The sequence below is a fragment of the Sminthopsis crassicaudata genome, chromosome 2 (assembly GCF_048593235.1).
Source record: "Sminthopsis crassicaudata isolate SCR6 chromosome 2, ASM4859323v1, whole genome shotgun sequence".
Taxonomy (NCBI): Eukaryota; Metazoa; Chordata; class Mammalia; order Dasyuromorphia; family Dasyuridae; genus Sminthopsis; species Sminthopsis crassicaudata.
In genome coordinates, this window is record NC_133618.1 from 225,616,088 (window position 1) to 225,630,262 (window position 14,175).

Here is a 14,175-nt window from a genome sequence, read left to right on the forward strand (position 1 = left end):
TTTTTATCTCATTTTTAATAATGTAAAAAACCCATGAAAACATATTTTTTTCCATATTTTACTTGGCATAGAAATATACAGTTCTTATCTTACATACATACACAAACTTTCATTTTGATGCAGGAACACCAAGCACATGAATCTTTTCCAAAAGGAAACAAAGGTCATCTGTTCAGGAAGTCAAGAATCTGGGTGAAGAGATTTTTTTACAAATGGTCGCCTAAATGCCTCATCCTTGGCCATTCAACTTGAAATGATGACAAACTGCACTGGTTAACACATGTGCCACAATGTTCCCTTTTGGATAGTAACAAATATAAGAAAGGACTTGGGAGCTTGAAGAAATCAATAGCCATATTTTTCATTAAGATGAGTCCTGCCGTCACCGCTCTGGCCTGGTTCAAAATAAAGAAACACATTTACTTTTCTAAAATCAGGGAACAAAAGAAACTATTCAACAGTGTGTCAAAAGCAAATAAAAAAAAAAAATAAAGACAGGAAAGGAAACTGGTACTTGGTGAAAAGAATATTTTTCAAATATATATCTAAGTACCAGATATCTTTTGTCTTTATCCTGGTGTACATTAAATGAAAATCTTTAGTGTCAGAGAGCTAATAAAATCATTCATATATCAATAACCTGGTCTTTAAAAGAAAGAATCAACACACTTCAGGTGGTACCCACACACAGTAGTCTGGATCATCTTCTGGATACTTGGAAGAAAGTATTTGTGGTATCTGCAAGAAAAAATGGGCTAATTAATTCCAGACACCAAAGTCCCTAAACATTCTTTATCTATTGACAAAGATAAAGAATGTTTAGGGATTATGTCTTTGATTGTTCTTTTAATTCAATACAATAGTCACTGATTTTTAGTAATTTGGAAAAAATAGCAATTCAATAGGATATTGACTGTCCTTATTTTCCCTACCTCAAGTGAGTGACAATTCTATTCTGTGTTAAAGATCACTGACTTCTGAAACCGAAAACATAATTACCAATAAATCATATAGTTCATGTCTTAACTTATTATTAAGAGTACATTTGTTTGTAAATTAGATAACTGTTTGAAAAAGGACTCATCTCAGATTCATAAGAAACTTATTGAAATTTATAGGACTAAGAGCCATAGACTTAAATGCCCAGTAGCTAAATGATCAAAAGATATAAACAGGCAATTTTCAAAGGAAAAAAAAATCTAATTTATCAGTGGCCATATGAAAAAAATTCTCTACATTATTAATAACTGGAGAAATACTTTGAGATTCTGCCTCACATTCATTAGACTTACAAAAGAGGTAAAAGAGAAAACTAACAAATGTTGAGGGATTGTGGGAAAACAGGTATTTGAAAGAGTAGTGAATTAGTCCAGATATTCTGGAAAAATATTTGAAACTACCTGATTAAGTTACCAAACTGCATACTCTTTGGCCCAGTTATATCACAACTAGGCCAATGTACCAAAGAAATGAAAGTGAAGGGAAAGAGGAGTAAGTGAACCTTACTTTACCTTTCAGGAAAATAGGAGAGCAATGGGATGTAGGAAGTAGAAAGGGTAAGAAAGGGCATATTGGGGGAGGGAGTGCTCAGTAGCAAAACACTTTTGAAGAGAATCAAGGAAAAGGAGAGAGAGAACAGCCTGGGGAGAAATACAGTTAACAATAGTAACTGTAAAAAGAATTTTAAAGGAAGTTTTTCTGATAAGGTCTCATTTCTCAAATAGAGGGAATGGACTCAAACTTATAAAAAATAAGAGCCATACTCCAATGTTTAAGTGATCAAAAGATATGAACTATGCCCAAAGAGCCATAAAATCATATCCTTTGACCTAACAATATCACCATTAAGCATGAATATCAAAAAATACTTTTAAAAAAAGGATAGGCAGGGCAGCTAGGTGACACAGTGGATAGAACACCAGCCCTGAAGTCAGGAGAACCTGAGTTCAAATCTGGCCTCAGACACTTAACATTTCCTAGCTGTGTGACCCTGGGCAAATCACTTAACCCTAATTGCTGCAACAAAAGAAAATTTTTAAAAAAGGCAATGGACATATATATACAAAAGTATTTGTAGCAGCTCTCTTCCCAGGACAAAAAATTGGAAATTAAGGGGATACCCATCAATTGGGGAATGGCTGAATAAATTGTGGTATGTGATTATGAGCAGGATGTTCTCAGAAAAACATGAAAAGTCCTCTATGAACTCAAGCAAAGTGAAATGTACTATATACAAAATAGTAATGTTCTAAAATGATCAGCTGTGAATGAGTTTACTATTCTAAGCAATATAATGATCCATGATTATTCTGAAGAACTTATGATAAAAAATCCTTCCTTTACCCAGAGAAGAAACTGAATGTGTCTGAATACAGACTGAAGCATATTCTCTCTTCTTTTTTTTCCCCCCTGAGGGTTTTTTTTTCCCCCCAGAGGAGGAGTTCTATGTTTTCCTTCATAGCATGACTTCTATGGAAATGTTTTGTATAACTTTACATCTCTTAATGGGGACTGAGGGTAGGGATAAGAGAGAAAATTTAGAACTCAAGGTTTTTAAAACAAATGTAAATAATTATTTTTAATGTAACTGGAAAAAATATTAAAGAAAGAAAAAAATTAAAAATAATAATGACCATATCAAGAATTTCTAAAATTATATTTTAAAACATTTATATATTTTTTAAAAATTCTACATTTTCCCCCTTCCTCCAGCTCAGTCACCAACTTTCAAGAAGCAAGAAATAGGATATCAATTATATATATGAAGTCATAAAAAGATTTTCATATTAGCTAATGCCCCCCAAATAAATAAAGTGAAAAAAATTTTGCTTTAATCTCCATTAAGAGTTCATCAGTTCTCTTTCTGGGGGTAGACAGTATTTTTCATTATAAATTCTTTGGAACTATCATTCATTGTTTTGATCAGAGCAATGAGGTCTTTTACAGCTGATCATAATATTGATAAATTCTATATACAATGTTCTCCTGATTCTGTTCATTTTACTTTGCATCAGTTTATAGAAGTCTAAAATCATCCCCCTCATTACACCTTACAGCACAATAATATTCCATCACAATCATATACCACAACTTGTCTAACCATTCCCCAATTAAAAGACACTCCTTAATTTCCAATTCTTTGCCATCACAAAAAGAGCTGCAATTAATTTTTGTATATATAAGTCCTTTTCTTTCTTTCTTTTTTTTTTTTTTTTTAATCTCTTTAGAGTATAGATCTAGCAGTGGTATTGCTGGGTTAATAGCAGCACCAAGAATTTAGAAATGTTTGATCCTCATAATAATATTGTGAAACAGCAACAGCAATTAAATATCCCTTTCCTCATTTTACAAAGGAAGTGGACTATTTTACTTAAGGTAATAGAGATGATGGAGGTAAGAAGCAGATCTAAGATTTAGGATTCCTAAGTCCACTTCTTTCCACAATAAATAATAAAGTACATAGCACTTTAAAAAACACTAATTAAATGCTTACAATATATACAGCAGGGGAAATATAATTGCTAAAAAATATATATATATGTATGTATATGAATAGCAAAAGTACAAAACAGAATGTAAGAGATATAAACACAGCAATAAGAGTTTCTGAAAGGGAAGATTCAGGGAATGTTTCCCTGAAGGAGAAGGATAACAGTGAACAAGAAGGAAGGCATTCCAGACATAGTATAGGCAAAAACATGGGGGGTGGGGGGAGAAGGGAGGAAGCATGGCATGGGATTTTGGTAGGCCACAATTTAATTTGTTTGAAGTACAGAGGGAATGGTGAGAGAAAAGATTGAAAAAGTAGATTAGCACAAGTCTGAAGAATTTCAGTCTATGTAGTATAGACTTGGGCTTTTATGGAGTAAGGACCCACCCAAACATTTTAAAGCATTTTTGTGACATGATCAAAACGGTGCATGGATAAGAGTGAGAGCTGATGAAGGAGACAGCAAACAACAGCTGCAGAAATGGAAAGCAGCAACACACAATTGGCATTGGAAAGGACATACTCTGCTTGGACCAGCAGCTTTCTTCAGTACTTCCTTGCTCTGTTTGCAGCTATTCTTTGACTCTGGTGGGAAAAAAAATACAAAGCCAAAGCTTTATTACTCCAATAAGCAAGAATTAAAACACACTAATTCTTGCTCCACCAAAGTCATAATCTTTTGGTCAAATCTGCTTTAAAAAAATATACTTTCAAAACCCTGCAGTTAGAATAAGTAACATAGGAAGGAAGTAAAAATCCTGGATTGAGTGAAATATAGCAACTCATCTAGGGAAAACTTTTTGTATCATTTTTACAAGTTCATAACAATTCAGTAAAAATAAAATATGGAAAAGAATTTTCTCCTTTAAAAATTCACATATTTCTAATCTAAGCATTCAGTAATCATAAAATAAGTATAATTCATACCTTTGGGAGAGTTATATGCAAAGTCAGTCATAATAGAATCCTAGAGTCTGAACTTTCAATTCCATAATTTAACTCATAAAAGGTAAAATTAGTTGGCTATTATTAATCCTTTTTTGCTTCATCATAATAAGGAATCATACTACCATAAAGCCTTGAAGTTTACAAAATGCTTTCTTCCCTCACAGTGCTCTAAGTTGTTGTAGTTGAAGGATTATTATGCCTTTCTTTATAGTAAAATTAGAGATGGTAACAGGCAGAGCCAGAAACAAACACATAGCCTCCTTACCCAATTCTGGTGGCTCATCCTTCTAGCCAGACTTTCTTTTGAGTCCTGAAATCTCTCCTGGGATAACACTTACCCGGGAACTCCTAACTTGTGTGACTCTGGTTAGTACAAAGGTACTTAGCATAGGGAGGACAACAGAAAAGCAGGCAAGAAGATGACCAAACTCCTTCAGCAGCTCTTTTACAATCTTTCACAGTCCTAGGCACTTGTGTATACTGCTACCCTCATCCTGTCATTTTGTTTGCTACCTTGTGTCCACTGCTGAGTCAAGGTGCTTACCAGAGGATTCCTCTTGTGCTGGGGCCTCTTCCTCACTTTCTGGGCATCCTCTGTTCAGTCCTTCCTGACTAGGCTGACCTGAGGATTCTGTTTCTGAAAAAAGCAGCACCAAAGCATATAGTCAGGAATGCACCGGAGATGGGGAAAGGGTGCTCCAGGCAAAGCACACTCAGTGCATCCGACACCACCTCTAGTACCAGCAATTTCAACCACCAACAATTAGATTTGGCCTAATACAGAGTGATCAACTTTCAATTTTAACAAACAGTTTAGTTTGGATTTTCTTTTACTTTCTATTCTGGGAATGGAAAAGAAATGAATCTTTGTATGATAAGAAGAAATTTCAAAGGCCATCTGATTCAATTCATTCATTTTACAGATGAAGAGATGGAAGGATGGAAAGGGAAAGGGACTTACCCAGAGTAACTTCGCTGTTTAGTACTAGGGCTGGGACTAAGTATCTTGAGTCCTCATCCAAAGTTTCTTTTCCTCCACCATACATTAACCCAAGAGGTAGTTTGGCTTTGATATTTTCTGGACAGAGAGCCCTTATCATAACTCAGGATGTTTTTGGACCATAAATAAGGTTGCTAGTTTGGGTTATAGATTTCACCACTATCAATTTCTGGCAACTTTAGAAATGAAATTGTATGGAGCACCCAGGAGAATCAAGAAACAGGAAGCTTTTAAAAGCATAAAGACACACTGTATATAGCTAGAAATATTTCTTTTAAAAAAATGTGAAAGTGTCTAGAAGAGAAACTGGCTAACAAAATAGAAGTTACACTCAAATTGTTTAGACCTGCAAGTGTTAAATCTTTTTTGTGTGTGTGCCATGGATCCCTTCTGAGAAAAATACTTTTTAATGCATAAAACAGAATATACAGTGGTCCTTGAATAACAGACATGACACCTCTATAAGATTCACTTGTTCTAAAGCTAACATTCCTATGTAGAAAAAGTGTCTGTGTTACACTGTAAATACTGTCGAATGAATTACCCAAGAAAACTGAATAGCAAGGACTCAAACGTTTTTTACAGGACACAGGGCCAGAAAGAGAAATAGATGCCCTCAAGGTCAAGAGAATGGAAAAAGTATAGAAATCAAGAACAATATTTATATATCTTAGTCATAATAAAGCAATAGTCCCAATTTATGGTAAATTATTCTCTGATGGATAGATGGATACCTTTAGTAATAGATAGTGAGATCTGCTAACAATGGGGCCTGTCACTTATTGCTATAATTTAGGATTAAGTCTGTATAGCTGTCTATAGTCCAAAAAAATAAATGCTTTACATAAATGAGAAGAAGCTAAGGTAGAACAAAAAACCTCAGAGGCTACCTAGTCCAAACCATATCTGAACAATCTCAATAACTATCCAAAAGACCTTTGGAGTAAAAGGAAACTCACCTCCTCTTCATAAAACCCATTCTACTTCTGGACATCCTGTGGACATCTTTCTAGGACTTCTATCACAGTTCTTAGATCTGACCTCTGATGCAATGAGGAGAATTCCTCTTCTGCCTAAAAGCCATATAAATAGCTGACAACAATCATAAAATCCCTAAATCTCAGCTTTTCTTTCTTTCTTTCTTTCTTTTTTAATTAAGGATGAGACTTATGTCTGTAACTGAGAGGAGAAAAATAATTACCACAACCAAGACTACGAATTATTATTATTATTATAGATTATTATTAAAGGCTGGGCATCATATGGGCTGGAGGGAAATGTCTCTCTGGGTAGGCTAATTTTATTCAATTGCCCCTAGAAAAAAAAGTAACTGCTAGCATCCAAGCTACTAATAAAAAAAATTTCCCATTCACTGGCCCCACAAAAACCAAGTATGAGAAATGGGATGACTACCATAAGGCTACAAATTTCTGACATTACACACTCCCTTCCTGGTATAACCAATCATCAAGTCATATTTTTATTCAAACAAGGTTTAGCAAGGCTAGGAGGTAGAGTATTTCTCTTGCTATTTGGCTAGATCAGCAAACAGATCTTTTCCAGCCCAACCAAAACAAATAAATAAAAAGAATCCCAGAGGCCTCTAAGTATTCACAAGTAAATGTACCAATAGAAGTTAAAAGGTCTACCCCAAGTTCACTCTGATACTAAATTAGAAACAAAATTAAAAGAGAGTGAAAATACCATGGTGAGAAAGTTCCTTTACTAACTGGCATATCAGCCCAGATTCTCAAAATGTGATCTAGGAATCCTAAGGAGTTCCCAAGAGGAGGTCTATGAAGCTAAAACTCTCTCTCTCATAATAATACTAAGACATTTATATTTCCAGTATATTAAATGCTAAGCAAATAGGTGGTACAATGGATAGAATGCAAGGCCTAAAATCAGAAAGACTCATCTCCCCAGACACTTATTAGCTGTGTGACCCTGAACAAATAACTCTCTTTACCCATTTCCTCATCTATAGAGTGAACTGGAGAACGAAATGGCAAGCCACTTCAGTACCTCTGCTCAGGAAACCCCAAATGGCATCACAAAAGTCAGATATTAATGAAAAATGTTTGAACAACAAATGTTAAATATCGATAGCTAATAATCCACATAAAAGTTCTGTGGGAATCCTTGATAAAATTTTAAATATATAAAAAGGTCCTGAGACCCAAAAGTTTGAGAACCATTGCTCTAGCACAGTGGTCCTCAAACTTTTTAAATAGAGGGCCAGTTCACTGTTGGGAGGGCCGGACCATAGTAAAAACAAAAACTCACACTATGTCTCCATCCCTCAGCCCATTTGCCATAATCCAGGGGGCTACATAAACATCCTCAGTGGGTCGCATCTGGCCCGCGGGCCGTAGTTTGAGAACCTCTGCTCTAGCACGTGTATAAAATGGAAACAGAATTAAGAATAAGATTTCTTTTTGTAAACCCATGACTTTGTAACATCAGGAAAAATTCTCTCCCTAAAAGAGAAAAAATGAAAAAAAGTTACCCTGTCTGGTGTCTATCAGTGTGTTCTGATTTGAAAGATTTGGAGTTGGACAAATTTCTTGCATTGCTTCTTCTGACTGCATTTCCATTTTAAGAGATGTATGATCCAGTTTTCCTAGTTCTTCTTTGTGCTCTTCTTCTTCTTCTTCCTCCTCTTCCTCTTCTTCAGGCTCATCCTTCATTCTTATTAAACTTGGAGGGAGTGCTGGACGCTTAGGGGGCAATTTCTAGGATGGAAGAAAATGGATAAGTAGGTAACCTTACATAACTAAAAAACCAAATTTCTCTAAAAGGGATGACTAATAAGAAGGGGGACAGGAAATCACATTGCAAAACTGATAATCTTTAAAGAACTGTTGGAAGTACACATTCCATGTGAAACGTTAATCTTTAATGACTTTAGTGAGTCTAAAATTAATCTCTGAGCTAAAAAAATATTAATGACAATACATTCAGAGTAACCTGTAAGGATAGAGAAGCCGGTTCCAAGAGACTAGCTGAAAGAATACTGTACAATCAAAAGGGCAATAACAAGCAAAAGAGAGTCTATTAATCATCTAGGAGAGTCAGAGGGTATTTTTTTTTTTTTTTTTTTTTTTTTTGAGGCTGGGGTTAAGTGGCTTGTCCAGGGTCACACAGCTAGGAAGTGTTAAATGTCTGAGACCAGGGGTATTTTCACTAGAAAAGAAAAATGATAGATGAAGACAGCTACTTGCAAGGGCTTGTTTTACTAAGCTGGCCTAGGATGCCAGAGTCTCAAAAAATATCACTCTGAAGCTATACATGGACTCTATAGAAGGACTTTTAACTCAAGGAGACAAGGAAAGTACATAGTGACAAAGGTAACAAGACCTTCATCTTAAGTTTTTGTAATACACTTTAAATATAGAGGTCACATTTCAAAATGTGCTACATGAGAAGGGCTCTATCTTGATAGCTGGCTGTGGGGAATAGGGTCAGTCTATTTCCCCATCTATAAAATGTGCAAGTTGGACTAGAAAATATCTTTGCTGAGGCAATTGGGGATAAGTCACTTGCCCCGGGTCACACAGCTAGGAAGTATTAAGTATCTAAGGCCAGATTTGAACTCAGGTCTTCCTGACTTCAGGGAGGGTGCTCTATCCACTGTACTACCTAGATGCCCCTGAAAATATCTTTAAACTCTAAAATGCCATGACAAATTTCAGCTTTTTAATAGGTAACTATTCTTTTTCGCTAAGAAAGAAAAGTTATATTCCATTCCACCTCAAGTATAAGTCCAGTCTACAAGGCTAAGCTTCTTGGTGACTGTCTAACTTAAACACAAGTTTGTTTCAAGATTAAAAAAATCTCCCACTGTTGCATATGCCAAAGAAAACTTATAAAGTGGTAACAAATATCAATTTACCAATCATTTTATCCATCATTTGGTTTATTACTCACACACACACACACACACACACACACACAAAAAGAAGTGCCCACTGCCTAAAATCTCTCCCCATTCACAGAGGGTAAAATAACAAATTTTAACTATACAACAAATTCGCAACTGCCATTTAGCATCAATAAATTTCACTATACCCTGATCTCTCCAAATGAGCTGGTAAAGAGTCTCTGGTTGGCTTGAATGAGAATCAGGTGAAGAGGCAGCACAGTACAGTGAGAATCCCAAAATATAGGACTAATAATAATAAAGTACTAGCTCTATGGTGACTGTGTATGCAAGTCTCTGGTGCTTGTTTTTGTTACCTGAAAAATGAAAAATGAAGGAATTGGCCTAAAGGATTCTCTTTTAATTCCAAATTCTATGACAAATAACCTTATCATAGGCACTGTAGCTCCTCCATAAACAATCACTCTTAATATTATGAAAGGATTTTATCTATTAATAAAAAGGCGAGTGAAAAGAGCAAAGGAATAATTCAAAGACCAAAAGTTTATATTTTCTTCCACAACTTACCCCTACTGTTCCAGTTTTTAATTTAAATTTGCTTCCTCCTTTCATTGCACCAAAAAGAGGCAATGTTAGCTTTTTAGGCTTCTTTTCCACATTTTCAGCCTGGTTTTCAGTCCTATTAAAAAAAAGCAATTAATACTACTATTACTACTACAACTAGTGAGTTGCTGCAACATGTCTGCTATGATATATAACACAATAACAAGTGACACCAAAAGAGTTTTCATTACATAGCAATAAAAAATGTATTCCATTTGAAATGATTACAATTAACATCACTCTATATCACTGTTTTTCACAAAAGTAGTCAAAGCAATTAAGTGCTGGAAGATATCTATCTTCCAGCCTGGTGATTCCCAAGTATGAAGAAAGTAGCAGCAGCTGTAATATTTTCACCCCTGACCCCAGCAGCTGTTACTAATATTTTAAGATTCCTCACTAACAATCCTATTGGGTGGGCAGCATAAGTATCATTGGTGCTTTTTACAGATAAAGAAATGGAGGCTCTGAGAAGTCACATAGCTGAGAAGGGTCAAGTCTGGCCCTCTTTCCAAAATACTTCCCAGCTTCTCTCAACCTTGCTTTCACCAAATTATGACCCCATGACATGAGTCACACAAGTAAGAGGAAATATGCAGGAATTATCTGTGCAGAGGTAGGAATTGTAGCCTTATGCTAACATTCCTTTTCTTCCCATTAACTTCTGAAGGAATCACAGTGACAACAATGAGCAGAGCAACAACTTTTTAGAAGTGACAGGAGCTACAGAAGTCAAACAAGCTCAGAGACAGAAAACTGTAACAGCTCTGCAGTGTAGGGGAAAATGAGAGTAATAAAATAATAAAAAGCTAACAATAGTAATGTAGCATTTTTAGGAGCTTTCTTCACAATAATCCAGTAAAGAGAGTAGTACTAGTAGAATAACCTGATAAGTTTGTATTTGGCACAAAGGACAACTCCACAAAGACAGTGAGTACTCAAAAATCCTGTCTAAGGATATCATCAGAAAACCAATTTTTATCACCAATGTGAAGAAATGAGCTATTATTTTGTTATAAATCTTAAATTCCCTTTTAAAACATTAATGTAATGTCCTGGCTTAATAGCTATGACATGTCAAAAGTCCAGCACTGAGAAAAACAAAAGCTCTTCCCGCTGCTAAAAAGCTAAATTAGAAAAAAAGAAAAATTGAGCTCTTAGTAATTGCTGCTTTCCAGCTTATTATAACCATGTCTGGAGGACCTTTCAGAGATCCCAGTCATACTCATATCATTCTTTTACCTTGAGATTGTGTAACTTCCTTCTCAGCCTCCTCTAGCTACCTTGATATCTCCTATCTGGGTCACAGATCCAACTAGGTATCAAACCCACTCAGAGCCCCCACTCTCATTCAGGTCCCTACCCCTGGCTTGGCCTGGCCTCTTATCCAGGGCCGACTGTTCCTGCCACAGGTCCCTTCCCATTCCAATTCTTCTTTCACACAACCACCTATGTGTTTTTCCTAAGGTACCCATCTGGCCCTCAGACTCAAACTCAAACAGTTGCTCCCTATTACAGCCAGAATAAAATATAAATTTGTTTGAAATCTAAAGGTCTTGATAATCCTTATTCCCCTCATGGACTCCACTGGGCTTCTTGCTTTTCTTCCCATTCCTTCTCTCATACCCAAACCTTTGCACTGGTTCACTCCAAGCTCAGAATTTATTTTCTTCCCTCTGACTTTTTAAATCTTTTTGACTTCCAATGAAACTTGACTCAAGTGCTAGCTTTTGCATGAGCTTTTCTGTTTTACTAGCTGTTCCCCCAACTACCTCCCCCCACATCTCTTCATTTTGTACAAACCACAATGTGTACATGCTGCCTCCTTTACTGAAAGGTAATCTCTTTAAAGGCAGAATGTTTAGATTTTATCTTTGTATCCATAAGTCTCAAGCACATAGCAGATGCTTAAGGAGTAATAATTCACATTTAAATAGTACTTTAAAGTTTGCAAAATGCAACCAAGGTCAGGTCAAAATGAGTTCATGACCTAGGAATAAAGAATGAGATTATAAATAAATTAGAGGAACATAGGATAGTTTATCTCTCAGACCTATGGAAGAGGAATGAATTCATGACCAAAGAAGAACTAGAGATCATTACTGATCACAAAATAGAAAGCTTTGATTATATCAAATTGAAAAGTTTTTATACAAACAAAATCAATGCAGATAAGATTAGAAGGGAAACAATAAACTGGGAAAACATTTTTACAGTCAAAGGTTCAGATAAAGGCCTCATTTCCAAAATATATAGAGAATTGACTCATATATAAGAAATCAAGCCAATCTCCAATTTGTAGCGTGCTGTTGTCTCCAGAAGCTGCCGGATTACTCTCTGGGAAGAGATCTGCTGTGTCTACTCAAATCTCTCAGACAGATTCTTCTTCCTGTAGTGAACCGTTGTCTCCAGGCAGTTGCTGTTAACTCTTGTCCTTAGAAGTGACTTCCCTTCCTGCAGAGAGCCCCGTCAAGCCTGATGCAATGCAGAGTCTTTCTCTTGAATCCTGGCTCTGAATCTCCTCCAGCTCTTATCCTTCTCCAGGCCGATCTGCTCTCTGGGCCCAGTGTTCTCTCTTTTATTCTCCCAGAGAATGGGCGTGGGATAATGCAAGGGCTTCTGGGAAGAACCACCTCAGCCAATGAGCCTGTTCCTTCCATCAAGTCAACCTGAGTTCTCACCTTGTAATTGTCCAACCTGAATTCTCACCTTGTCACTATCCAGACAACCTGAGTTCTCACTTAGTAATCCTAACACCAATTGATAAATGGTCAAAGGATATGAACAGACTCAGATGAAGAAATTGAAACTATTTCTAGTCATATGAAAAGATGCTCCAAATCATTAATAATCAAAGAAATGAAAATGAAGACAACTCTGAGATACCACTATATACCTGTCAGATTGACTAGAATGACAGGGAAAGATAATGCAGAATGTTGGAGGGGATGTGGGAAAACAGGGACACTGATACATTGTTGGTGGAACTGCGAATACATCCAGCCATTCTGGAGAGCAATTTGGAACTATGCTCAAAAAGTTATCAAACTGTGTATACCCTTTGACCTAGCAGTGCTACTACTGGGCTTATATCCCAAAGAGATCTTAAAGAAGGGAAAGGAACCCACATGTGCAAGAATGTTTGTGGCAGCCCTTTGTGGTGGCCAGAAACTGGAAACTATGTGGATGCCCATCAATTGGAGATTGGCTGAATAAATTGTAGTATATGAATATTATGGAATATTATTGTTCTGTAAGAAATGATCAATAGGATCATTTCAGAAAGGCCTGGAGAGACTTACATGAACTGATGCTGAGTGAAATGAGCAGGACCAGGAGATCATTATATACTTCAACAATACTATACAATGATCAATTCTGATGGATGAGGCCATCTCCAACAATGAGATGAAGAACCAAATCAGTTCCAAAAGAGCAGTAATGAACTGAACCAGCTACACCCAGAGAAAGAACTCTGGGAGATGATTATGAACCACTACATAGAATTCCCAATCCCTCTAATTTTGTCTGCCTGCATTTTGGATTTCCTTCACAGGCTAATTGTACACTATTTCAAAGTCCGATTCTTTTTGTTCAGAAAAACAACTGTTTGGTCATATATACATATATTGTATTTAATTTATACTCTAACATATTTAACATGTATTGGTCGACCTGCCATGGGGGGGGGGGAGGGAAAGAGGGGAAAAATTGGAACAAATGGTTTGGCAATTGTCAATGTTGTAAAATTACCCATGGAAATATCTGGTAAATAAAATCTATTACTTTTTTTTTTTTTTTCTTTTTTCTGAGGCTGGGGGTAAGTGACTTGCCCAGGGTCACACAGCTAGGAAATGTTAAGTGTCTGAAACTAAATTTGAACTCAGGTCCTCCTGAATTCAGGGCTGGTGCTCTATCCACTGCACCACCTAGCTGCCCCAAATAAAAACTATTTAAAAAAAAAAAAAGTTTGCAAAGTACAGGGAAGAAAGAGAAGGTATATTTTTGTTGATTAAAAAATAAAATTTCATTCTAAGATAAATAAGCAAAAGTTTTACAAAGTACTTTCTCTGTAAAATCCTGTGCTATTTTACAAATGAGTAAACAAGTTCTGAAAAGAGAAATAACTTGCCATGTTCACAGAGCTGACATTTGAAACTATACTCCTGAATACGTCTCATATTTTTTTCTACTATATCATATATTGCTTCTAATCTCAGAATAGAAATAACTCAATTCCAAATGTAACAT

General features: G+C 36.0%; 1 protein-coding gene across 8 annotated transcripts in view; it reads right to left on the reverse strand.

Annotated features, from left to right (window-relative positions):
• The window catches only part of SLC4A1AP (solute carrier family 4 member 1 adaptor protein), a 27,812-nt gene continuing 13,637 nt past the window's right edge, over positions 1 to 14,175 (reverse strand). The window contains exons 9-14 of one of the 8 annotated variants that reach the window (XM_074288299.1): positions 9,889 to 10,000; positions 7,948 to 8,173; positions 4,983 to 5,075; positions 4,014 to 4,075; positions 668 to 738; positions 1 to 395 (exon numbers count right to left, since the gene is read on the reverse strand). In XM_074288299.1, coding sequence (XP_074144400.1) covers positions 383 to 395; positions 668 to 738; positions 4,014 to 4,075; positions 4,983 to 5,075; positions 7,948 to 8,173; positions 9,889 to 10,000 — 577 coding nt within the window. In that variant the 3' untranslated portion in view covers positions 1 to 382. Of the gene's footprint in view, positions 396 to 572; positions 739 to 3,787; positions 4,076 to 4,982; positions 5,076 to 6,294; positions 6,512 to 7,947; positions 8,174 to 9,888; positions 10,001 to 14,175 lie in introns of those variants that run through there. The other 7 variants (XM_074288301.1, XM_074288300.1, XR_012486193.1 and 4 more) reach the window with 7 other exon arrangements.